This window comes from Budorcas taxicolor, chromosome 19 (genome assembly GCF_023091745.1).
Source record: "Budorcas taxicolor isolate Tak-1 chromosome 19, Takin1.1, whole genome shotgun sequence".
NCBI classification, from domain to species: Eukaryota; Metazoa; Chordata; class Mammalia; order Artiodactyla; family Bovidae; genus Budorcas; species Budorcas taxicolor.
Window position 1 is genome coordinate 50,376,090 of NC_068928.1, and position 11,655 is coordinate 50,387,744.

The window sequence follows — 11,655 nt, forward strand, 5'->3', positions numbered from 1 at the left end:
TCCGACGGCGCCCCAGCTCCGAGTCACCCCCCGGGGACTGTAACCCGTTTCCCGGAGACAAGGAGCAGTTGTCTCCCTGTACCCCGGGGACAAGGAGCAGTTCCCGCCTTAAAGGGAGCTGACCAGAGGACCCGGCTTCTGGAGGAGGCACTGAAATCTAAGAGGGCCGGGGGTGGGGAGGGCAGAGGTAGGTTTCACACCTATGAGAGAAGTTTTACACCACTGATCTGGTCCTCAAACAGAGTTGGCAGGATGGCTCACAGGACAGATGAGGAGGGGAGGCCAGGGGAAAGCTGTTGCAGAGGTGGGTGTTGTGACCCTGTGCCACTGTGGCAGAGGAAGAGCTGAGATGATTATGGGAGGAACTGGCAGAGCCCTTGAGCTTCCTGGGAGGGAGCCAATGGCTGGGCTCTGGGTGTGTGCTGGGCCTGGCAGGCAGCTCTGTGTCCTGCTTGAGGGGACCACGCAGGCCCTGGGAGGACCAGGCTGGAACCCAGTAAGGAATGGAGAGGAGCCCGCCTGGTAGCGAAGTGGGAGTGGCCTGCCTAGAGAACTGTATGACCTGCGGCAAGCTCTAGACTTCTGGGGTGAGGGCACCTGTCCCGGTGTGCCAGGGCTAAAAGCCTGGAGGCTCGGTTCACAGCCTGGCACCCTAGGCATGTGGGTACTTCCTGTCACAAGGGAGAATTCCCCAGGGAAGGCACAACTCCAGGGAGGGAAGGCGAGCAGGGGCAGGCCAGATGGAGGCCAGGCCACCCTGTGGGATCCTCTGCAGCTGCCACTGCCCACCTCCCAGTGAGGGCTGGTCTTCCTACTGGTCTGTGAACTCAGTGACCACGGATCCAGACACACTGTAGATAGGCATTTAGAATTCAGAGTTACTGCTTAGAGCCCAAGAGCTAAATGGGATCACCCAGGAGGCTGAGTCCAAGAGCCCCAGACGGAGGGCACACAGCAGGTGACATGAGGCCTACTCAGCTCCCCCTCCTCCTGCTCACACTTTCCAAACACCCTGGCCACGTGCCTTCCCAGAACAGACACCAGGACAAGGGCCCTGGCAGCTGGGTTCCTGGGCAAGGAGCATATGACCTCCAGATTCCGTGAGGGTTCCTACCCTCTGGGCACAATGGTCCAGACCATGTACCGCCCTGCCTTCTCCCCTGGGGACTGATGCTCAGAAACCAGCTACCCACTGGGCAGAAGGTGTTACAGGGACACAGGGCAGTGACCCCTGGTGCAGGGGGAGGTCATCAAGAATGGACTGGAAGGAGCCCATGCTCACAGGACATGCAGCCTACAGTGGTTGCCATCCAGAAGCTGCTCAAAATCCTAGGGCTGGGTTCCTTGCCCCCGCCCTAGAGGGGGGCTGAGGTGGAGCAGAGGTGCCCGAAGGATGTCCCAAGGGCTGACTTCCCTAGATGGGGAGACCCTCAGACACCTGCAGACACACGTCCTGATGTCAAGGACATTGGCCCTGACAAGGAGCTGGGAGAAAGGGACTGAGGCCACCGATCACAGCTGCCTCGACAAAGCCCTCTTAGCACAGCCAGCACCTACTTGGGGACAGCTTTCCAGAGGGAGGAAGCATGGCAGTGCCTGCCAGCTGTGTCCAGCCAGGGTCCCAGTGACCACCCTGAAGAGGGGGGGCCCGGCCTCTCTACCCCACCAGGCTCTTCCAGCCCGAGCCCACTCCTCCCACCCTGGCTCCTCTGGCTGATCCCTGGCTCCGTCTTCTCCAGGGGTGTGACTCAGGGCCTCTCGGCATCACATTGGGATGTTTATTCATGAGTTTTCATACTGGCGCACACCGAGGCTGCCTCAGCACCAAGAAAACAAGCAACTGCAGCCTCTGGCCAGGCTTAGGTGGTTTAATGAGTTTTATTTATTTGATAAAATGTCAACGTTGTGATGGGAGAAAACAAACGCAGCTCCAGTCCTCATTTCAACCCTGTCAGAGGCCAGAGGAGACTGTCCCCATGGAGGAGACAGCCACCCAGAGCCACTGCGGGGGTGAGGCCATCTCAGGGTGAGGGCAGGGGCATCGGGCAGTGCGGACGGCCTCACTCCTTGAACTTCCACTCCTGGCGGCACATGGGGCAGTGCTGCTGCACCTGCTGCGCGTTCAGCCACTTGAGGATGCAGTGCATGTGGAAGCAGTGTGAGCACTGGCCCCACACCAGCGGGCAGTCGTCACCCGGCACCTTGCCTGCGGGAGGGACGAGAGGACCTGTGAGTCGCCCAGAGCACAGGACAAGTCCGATGGGGGAAGCATGCCCAGGGTGGCCTCAGGGCTCAGAGAGGACAGGAATCTGGAAGGAAACCACAGACTCGGCCAAGCAGCCGCCTCTACACGAACCTCTGCAAAGACCACCCGGGCTGCTCCCGCCTCCACGCGGGAGCTCAGCAGCACGAAGAGCTCTGGCCGGGCCTGAACCCCCGCCCACTGGCCTCCCAGGGCCTGGGCCCATCTGCAGACACACCGCAGCTCTGCCATTTGGCACCCGTGATGCCAAGAAGGTTACGTCAGTGTGTCAGGGCGCCTGCACAGGTGACCCGCCTCTGAGCGGCAAACCATTCCTCTTCAAGGTGAGGTGAGCCAGGGCCTTAGAAACTAGATGTCGCCATCCCCAGGCAGTAGGGACCCAGTTCAGTACCAGGGAGCAGGTCGGGGACACAGGGGCTTATGGCCCAGCCCATCGGCCGCTGGGAGTGAAGTGGCCCTGCCTCCCGTTTCCTCCCCATTTCTATCCTACTTGCGGCCCAGAGAACCTGGTGCTGGCCCTCCAGCCCACCTGCACGTGCTACCACTGTGAAGAGGGCCTGGCATCAAGAGAAACAAGTCTGATTTTTAAGAATCTAGAAAACCCCATCACGCAGCTGGTGCTGGCAGAGCACAATGTCCTCCCCCAGCAGGTAGGTCCCCATGAGCAGTGGGAGCTGCAGCTTGCTGCCGCTACCCTCTAGGGGGGCCATTCCCCCAAAGCATTGCCATGGGGCCCCTCATGCCTATCAATCGTGAGCCAAATCCAGAAGTCACTAGGGCACACAGTGCACCAGCCAGATAAGCTGGGGTAAACAGGAGACATCTTGTCCATGAAGTAGTTCCTAAGTGCTGGCCTGGTCACCTGTGGTCCTGGTCTTCTCTCTTGACACCAGACACAGGGACAGGTGACTGTACAATGTGTTAAAAGATAACACCACGGCGAAGCCACAGTGCTCTCAAGACCTAATGGAGCACCTGCTCTGAGCCGCACAGGGAGCTGGAAAACTGACCTGAGCGTTTGTCCGAACCTCACAGTGCTCCACAGTCTCTATCACCCACCGACATCCCAGGGACAGACAGGAGGCCACGTGACTCGCGAGGGCAGCCGCCACTGCCTGAAGGGAGCATGCCGACCAGGAGGCTGGTGTGGGTGCCAGGTCTTAAATATCCTTCAAGGGCTGCTGAAAACCTGCACCTCCTTCCCAGTTCGGGAGCAGCCCTTGCCCCACAGTGGTACATTCACCCTATGGAGTCAGACAGATGGGCACTGCCATCTTCTTACTCTCTTGTTTGGGGCAGTGTTTCTCAATCTTTGTTTTTTTTTTTAACTTTTTATTTTGTATTGGGGTATAGCCGATTAACAACACTGTGATAATTTCAGCTGAACAGTGAAGGAACTCAGTTATACGTATACATGGATCCTTTCTCCCCACCAAACCCCCAATCTTTTAAAAGTAGTCCTCTCTAAAACAAAACATCACTCCTTTTCTGAATCTTTTATGACAAAAAAAACCAAAAAACAATTTACTTGGCAAATACAAAACTATCTAGCTCACTCTGCTTCCCAGGCCAGGGTGGGGGGGCGAGGTGGACGGCCCTGTGCCAGGAGCCCACAGGGTGTGACACCTGATTTCTCTTGGTTCCCACCCCCACCCAGGGTCCTTCCCACCTCAGCAGAAGGACACTTGGAATCACCCCTAACACATTAGAGCCCCTGCAAACAGAGGATGCAAGAGGATGCGCAGGGGCCAACTAGCCTGCTGGCAGGGGTACCCTAGCCATCACGTCCATTAGTGGGGAATCTGACACCACCTTCCATGCTGACAGTGACTCATGCTAAGCGTCGGGATCCTCTCCATAAGACTTTCACTCACAAAGCCCTGAGACAAGGAGCAGGTTTATCACAGTCTGAGTCACTCTGGATTTTTCGTAGGAATTCCATCTCAGCAGGGAAGTCCAGCATCACTTGATCTGTATAGAAGGGGCCCTGGGCTGACCAAACACTTTGATCATTACAGCTGGCTCACAACCAGCAAGTCCAAAGTTCAGCCTCAACCCCCCTCTTCCCAGCACCCAGCACACCTCAGGCAGCCCTACACACTGGGTTCCACAAGCTGCATGCAACCCCTGGTGCCATCTTTGACACACAGGCTCACTCACCCACACTGGGTCAAGGGCATGACCACATAAATGCTACCCTAGGACTTTTCTTTTCAGAAGCTACATCTGCTGCTGAGAAAGTTGCAAGTACCTACCCATAACCTGTGTTGTACCTTTGAGAAAGGGTGGTTTTAGGATTTCCCTGGTGGTACAGTGGGTCGGAATCCACCTGCCAATGCAGGAGATACGGGTTCAACCCCTGGGCCTGGAAGATTTCAAATGCTGCGGAGCAACTAAACCCGAGCAATGCAACTACTGAAGCCTGTGCGCCTCGAGCCTGTGCTCCGCAACAAGAGAAGCCACGGCAACCAGGGTAGTGCTGCCTCAACTAGAAAAAACCTGCATGTAGTTAACAAGACCCAACTGAACCAAAAAAAAGGGCGGTTTTAAACGGATTAAACCAAGCCAGACCTTGTGCTTCTATTCTCTCTCCCTTTACATAAAACCTCATCAAGTAGAACCAATCACTGATTTCCTAAGATTATATCCCAGCCTGATTAAATCAGGATGGATTAGCCCACGGGTGATGAGATTTCCTCTTCCAGATGTAAAGATTTAAGACTAGGATAAAATTATATTTGCACTAAAATCAATTATTTGAATTTCACTGTAAGAAGCAAAGATCTAGTACTATTTTGATGTTCACAGCCCCACAGGACAGGCCTGGTCATTGACTTCTCAGTGGTCCCCAAATCTCACTTCTCTCTTGGGAATACCTTCGTCCCCTAGGCAAAGCCTTAAGACCCTTCCTACTGCTTCTGGTTCACTTGTGTCTGACTAAAAACTAAATTCACTGGTGCGAAACTCTCCTTTTGACCCAAATACTTTCACTTCACAGAACACACTGGGGACAAAGGAACAATGCAAAAGACACCGCAAAGATGAAATCTGATAAAACCTGAGGTCAGGCATTTTGCAAGACAACATGTTCTGAAAGAAATCAGATGTCTACGGGGAATTCCCTGGTGGTCCAGTGATTAAGAATCTGCCCTCCAATGCAGGGGATGTGGGTTTGATCCCTGGTCTAGGAACTAAAATCCCACATGATACAAGACAACTGAGCCCATGCAACACAACTGGAGAGAAGCCTGCTCAATGCAATGAAGGTCCCTAAGCAGCCAAAAATAAAGAAAAATAAAAACAAATAATTTGATGTCTAAAACGCGATAGAGAAGTTGAAGCAAAACTATTCTAGATTAAGTAGTGAAGGAAAAAAGTGATCACACCTTGGGTCTTGGCTCACACCACCCAACAATAAAAAGACATTTGAGGACAACTAAAGAAACCTGAACAAGGACTAGGAATGACGGGCAACAGTAAGGCAGTATAAGGTCTAAAGTGACAACAGTGCTGGTAAAAGTCAGCACTGACGTAGGACATCACATTTAGCATTTGCTGCGGCTTCCCTGGTGGCTCAGTGGTAAGGAACCCGCCTGACAATGCAGCAGATATTTAGCATTTACCTTAAAACAGCTGGGCAAAAACAGCCAGATATGAAAACGTGTTATTCATCATTTATGTGCTGGATTGAGGGGGAAACCTTGTAACGTCACAATTTTTTGTTGATGTGGAATTTTCAAATACAATGTCTTAACACATTTTTGTGTTCCACGGGTCTCATAGTGACTTTTATCAGGATAGGAAACTGCTCTTTTCCTTACAAAACTTTTGACGGGATCTTTGTACAAATATGGGCCGAAATAGCCTGGCTTTTCTCTGTCAACTTTTCTTGGGAAGAGGAAACCAAACCCCAGAAACGCTGTGCGAGTACTTCTGGGGACACGCCAAGACCAGATGATAAGCACAGCTCGAGAGACAGCGGGCAGGGGACACTCACAGTCCGGGCAGCAGCCATTGAAGGCCATCCGGCAGATGCCGCAGTTCTCGTCGTTGGCTACCCAGAGCCAAGTGGCCACGCCGTTCCAGCATTTGATCTTCACCTTCATGGCGCGAGGAGCCTGCGAGGAGGGAAGAGACCACCCGGCTGTGCTGAGTCTGCAGAGCTACGGCACCTGGAAGCCAAAGAAGGGGTGTCGCCCCGAGGGTCGAGCGTAGGCAACAGTGGCCGCCGAAAGGCAGTAAGAGCTGTCTGCAAGGGGACTGGGGCGGGGGCCGGGTCCCCGGGAAGACCGGGAGGACCGGTGTTGGTCCTTCGCCAACACCGCACTTCTGCCTCGGCGTCCGCAGAAGGGCTCCTCGGCTTTCTTTAACAACCGCAGAAACGCGCCGTGCGCTACTTCCGAAAGGGCTGACGGGGCTGAGAGATGGAGACCCAAGCCCGCTCCCTACGAGGTCACCCCGGAAACAACCCTGGCACGGGCCGCACTCACTCCCGCCGCTGGACTAAGGTGCCGGTTCCTGGTGCGGTGGGGGAGGGGCAAGGGAGAGGCGCCACGCTCGGCCACGCCCCCAACGGCCGCGCCCCCGCCGATCTAATCGCGCGCCGCACCACCCGCCTTCAGTTGGCAGCGCCGGCCCCGCGCGGGAAGGTATATAAACGCCTGTGGCCGCGGCTCGGCACTTCGCAGAGGCGCCCGCCGAGCTCCTTGGTTCAGCGCGCACGCGCGACCTCGCCCCCTGAGACGCCGAAGGCCCGCAGCCAATCCGCGGTCGCTCTGAGGACGCGGCACCGGAAAACCCGCGAGCGGCGCTGGAAGTGACGCGCCGACGTGCTGACGCGCGGGCTCGAGCCGAGGCCGATTCCGCGCCCGCCATGGCCGACAAAATGGATATGTCTCTGGACGACATCATTAAGCTGAACCGGAGCCAGCGAGGCGGCCGCGGCGGGGGCAGGGGCCGCGGCCGGGCCGGCTCCCAGGGTGGCCGCGGCGGCGGAGCCCAGGCCGCCGCGCGAGTGAACCGAGGCGGCGGACCCATTCGGAATCGGCCGGCCATCGCCCGCGGCGCGGCGGGCGGCGGCGGCAGGAACCGGCCGGCGCCCTACAGCAGGGTGAGTGTGGAGACCGGGTGGCGGGCCGCGGCGAGGGAGCGAACCGGCAGGGCGGCGCACGGGCGACCGGCGGGCCGTCCGGGCGGCCGACCGACTGACCGACTGGGCCGGGGGGCGCGGGCGCCGGCCGGTTCGGCGGGCGGGAAGGTCGCTCGCCTGCCGGGCACCAAGGCGGAGACCCTGGCGGCCTTTGTCTTAACAGGGCGCCCGGTCTCACGGCGCTGGGGGCTGAGGGGCCGTTGGCGCGGCCGCCCCGGTGGCGGGAAGTTGGTTGAAGGGAACCGAGAAGTTGCGGGACGTGTGGCCGTGGCGGCCGGGTACGGCCCGAGGCGGGCGAGAAGCGGGGGCTGCGGGTCTCTCTCAGCGCCTGCCTCCCCGCCGAGGTGGGGGGAGGCTCTTGCTGTGGCCGTGAGGGCGAGGGCGAGGGCGAGCCCTGGAGTGAGACTCACAGACCTTTTTCTGTTCTTGTGTTTTCTTTTCCCTCAGCCGAAACAACTTCCTGACAAATGGCAGCATGACCTTTTTGATAGCGGTTTTGGGGGTGGTGCCGGCGTGGAGACCGGTGGGAAACTGCTGGTGTCAAATCTGGATTTTGGAGTGTCCGACGCTGATATTCAGGTAAGGGACTGGAGTTTTTTGGTGGGCGGGTGACTCCGCACGGAATCGGTTGTGGCGTTTGGGACTTGTCCCTGAATCCCCCCCACACACACCTTGGGACGACAAGCTCTCCCAGGCACCGAAGGGCCAGCCACTGTTCCCTGTGATGGGCTCCAGGAATGCAGAGCAGAGGTTGAGCTAGAGTTGAAAGCCTGACCAATGTGTCAGTTTGTGCTGGAAGACAAGGCCCCAGCTTAGTCTGGGGCGCTGCTGTTCTTCCTTGCTAAAACGTGTTTTGTAGATGAAGGCACTCTGCCCAAGCTCTTCTGACAGAAGCTTGGTTGACTGTGCTCGGATTCTGTTCCTGGAAGAGCTAGGCTACTTGTTTTCTTTACGTTTTGCTTGTTTTAATGGTTTGTTGGGAGGAGAAAGCACTTCCTTTGTAGAACTGACATAGCACAGAGCAGGATGGTGCCAGCGCCGCTCTGGCTCTATTTGCCTTAAGCCCTATGTCTTACTTGGAATTTCATCCCCTGTCTTCTCACTTATCCTCACCCCCTGGGTTTTGTTAGTGACATGATTCTCAAACATCTTTGGTTGAAGCCTCTTTTTTTTTGCCTCTCTCTTTTTCCTCCCCTTTTTCTTTATTTCCTTTCCTTTCTTTCTTTCTTTCTTTTTTTTGGTTGAACCCTAAAGGCCTTTAAATTTGCTGCCTAAAATGGTTAAGTAATGACATCTTGGGGGTCAGTCCAGGAGATGGCTGGGCAGGGTACTGGGCCTTCCTGGGTTCAATTTCCCAGAGCCCAGCCATTTACTTTGCCTTGGGAGGACAGAGCAAGGCCAGTGAGCACTCACAGTGTCTCAACACTTTTTTTAAGGTGGTTTCTGGCATCCACTGGAAACCGCTTTTGGCGAACTCCACTTCCCGCTGTGTGCCTGCGGCCGGAGTAGCCCCACACTCTGGGTTCCCTCTCCAACTCCCAGCCTGCCTGAGGTCAGGGCAGTTTCCATGGCAGCGCTTGACTTCAGGCTTTGCGGCAGGCTTGAGTAGGAGGAGAGGGAAAGGTGAGCCAGAATCTGCCCTGGGGGAGGGGCTGGGTCAGGGCTCCCAGTCAGAGGGCCCTTGGAGCTGGTCCACAAGTGGATAGAGCCCCTTGCTCTGTGATCTTGGCCTTGGCTGCTTCTTGGCACAGTCCTTGGGTGTGTTGTAAATATTCCTTTGTTGAAGAAGATAGCAACTAAATCTTTGCCCTTCATTGGTGGGCTTTGTGATCCTTCACCTGCATCGTGGTATAGATGTCAGGTTCCCAAGTGGGCAGGAGCCCTCGGGCCCAGCTGCTCCGGGAAATTGCTGTCCCACCTGTCCCATCCCATACCCCAGGTCCCACCGCCACTTCCCTGCCCCACTACATGTATGTCTTCCTCCCAGGGAAATACCCCAAAGCAGTTTACACTTCCAGGGAGTGTCCCTGGGCCACCAGAAGAAAAATTGCTTTGCTAACAACTGCTCTTTCTGACTCTCAGGAGCTCTTTGCTGAATTTGGAACTCTGAAGAAGGCGGCTGTGCACTACGACCGATCTGGCCGCAGTTTAGGAACAGCTGATGTGCACTTTGAGCGGAAGGCAGATGCACTAAAAGCTATGAAACAGTACAACGGCGTTCCTTTGGATGGTGCGTTTGGGATTGGACCCAGAAAGGCTGCAGCGCTGTAGCTAGTTTGCGGAGCCAGAGGCTGGCCCCATCCCGGCGAGAGTAGGGTCCCCTCTGCTTGAGGACACTTTGTGTTCGCCCCTTTGTCTCTCTTCCACACTGCCACCTCTCATGCTGACCCCCACATCTGGACCAACCTCTTGTGAATCCCCATCCAGCAAGCTACGTCCCTCCCCTCCTTCAGCTCCTTCCGGAAGATTCACTTCTGTGAAGCCTTCTCAGAACCACCATAGTACAACTCTTGAGTGCGGGGCTGTAGTCGTAAAGACAAAGGTACCTTTCTGCTCCTGGGCACCCTGGACGCCCGACAGACACCCACCTGCACTGGATGAGAAGGAGCGAGGAGGCGCTGGTGGGGCTGTTCTCCCACCAGCATTTCCAGGCTGTCCTCTCGTCGGGAGCATCAAGATGCAGTGTCCCTTTCCAGTGCTTGCATGGAGGCCAGGGTGCTACCCCTAGCAGGCTTCAGAGTCCTCTAACAGGACCTGGCCCTCTTGTGTTCTCTGCCATAGGCCGCCCCATGAACATTCAGCTCGTCACCTCACAGATTGACACGCAGCGGAGACCTGCACAGAGGTGAGTTCCGGGGCCTCTCTAGTCAGGGCTAGCCTGTGGGGGTGTCTCCTCACGCTGCAGGTCTTCCCAGGCATGTGAGCAAAGTTTCCTTTTCTTGCTAGTGTAAACAGAGGTGGGATGACTAGAAACCGTGGTTCAGGAGGTTTCGGTGGTGGCGGCGGCACCCGGAGAGGCACCCGTGGAGGCAGCCGGGGCAGAGGCAGAGGCACCGGCAGGAGTTCAAAGCAGCAGCTTTCCGCAGAAGAATTAGATGCCCAGCTGGATGCTTATAATGCAAGAGTAAGTCACAGAGGAGGGCTGGGTGAGGGTCAGTCCCAGACCAACTGGAGGAGGGCCTCATTTTGAGTGAGCACCTCTCTTCCTCTGTTTCAGATGGACACCAGTTAAACAGACCAGCAAATCCGTGCATGGACCAGGACCCAGAAGTCTCGTCCGTGCTCCCTGGCGGGAGGGGGTGACAGACTGGGGCTGTGTGGCCAATGATGGATTTGTTTCTTTTATGTTTTAAAATAGGATTTAAGATTCATGTAAAGGTTTCTTTTCCTTTTTTTTTTTTTTAATTCTGAAACAGACCTGTTTTGTACTGAGTTATTTTTGGGATAACTTTTACTGGTTGTTGTTGTGGAGAAGGTGGCGTTTTCACCTTTGCCATAATAAAATAGAAATGTGTGTAGAACTGGAACTGTTTAATTCATCCCATTCTCAGGGTCCTGACCTGGGCCAGAATGCTGGTGTGATCTGGTAGGCGGGAGGGACATGGGATCTGAGGAAGAAATGAGGCAGGCCTGCCAGGCACATGGCACCTGGCCTGTGGGTTGGAGTTCTGCAGGAGGATGCTGGCTGCCACGCTGTTGCCACAGATCCAAACCCCTTTTTCTCACCCCCTCATCCCCCCTAGGTGGGAGGATGTGGAGCAGCGGTCCTCCACATGCAGCCACCTGTTCGTTGCCTGTACTGCAAGGTGAGGGGTGGGGCAAGGTGGGGTGCCCTGTGCTTCTGGCTGATTTCAGGTGACTACTGAGTTGAGCTGTTCCTTTCTTTCTCGGGCTCTGGTTCTCAGAAATCTGGGTTTCGTAGTTCTGACTTTACAACATAATCCCTGCGTGTTTTTCATCTTTTGTGTTATGAAGGAAAGATCACTGTATTCGGTGTTTTCTTAATTATGTACTTGGAGATGTAGCTAGTGGGAGCTGTGGTAGAATCTCATTCGACCGACAGGGAACTGGGGGGACAGGCAGACACTGGTGCCCATCTGGACCCCCTCCTGGGACAGACTAGAGCAGGATGGTCATGTTACTTGCCCAAATGCTAGTGTGACCTGCCATGCAGTTCCTGTGGTTCAGGAGGAACCAAGATCCCTGGGGTGTAGGGCATGGACATCGCTTTGGGCCTCCCCTC

The 11,655-nt window shown here is 55.8% G+C and overlaps 2 protein-coding genes across 4 annotated transcripts; one reads left to right on the forward strand and one right to left on the reverse strand.

The window, feature by feature from the left end:
• Positions 1 to 1,859: 1,859 nt before the first annotated feature.
• ANAPC11 (anaphase promoting complex subunit 11) lies at positions 1,860 to 7,008 on the reverse strand. Of its 3 annotated transcripts, none has more exons than XM_052657284.1 (3): positions 6,880 to 7,008; positions 6,261 to 6,435; positions 1,860 to 2,206 (listed from the first exon to the last, which is right to left on the reverse strand). In XM_052657284.1, exons 2-3 carry the CDS (start codon positions 6,367 to 6,369, stop codon positions 2,061 to 2,063), a joined length of 255 nt encoding a protein of 84 aa, XP_052513244.1. In that variant the 5' UTR covers positions 6,370 to 6,435; positions 6,880 to 7,008; the 3' UTR covers positions 1,860 to 2,060. The 3 variants fall into 3 exon arrangements, with proteins under 3 accessions (XP_052513244.1, XP_052513241.1, XP_052513243.1); XM_052657281.1 differs by having other exon boundaries at positions 6,261 to 6,381; positions 6,754 to 6,987; XM_052657283.1 differs by having other exon boundaries at positions 6,754 to 6,987.
• Positions 6,976 to 10,933, forward strand: ALYREF (Aly/REF export factor). Its single transcript, XM_052657280.1, has 6 exons — positions 6,976 to 7,373; positions 7,860 to 7,991; positions 9,495 to 9,642; positions 10,194 to 10,257; positions 10,359 to 10,536; positions 10,630 to 10,933. Exons 1-6 carry the CDS (start codon positions 7,137 to 7,139, stop codon positions 10,642 to 10,644), a joined length of 774 nt encoding a protein of 257 aa, XP_052513240.1. The 5' UTR covers positions 6,976 to 7,136; the 3' UTR covers positions 10,645 to 10,933.
• Positions 10,934 to 11,655: the final 722 nt, after the last annotated feature.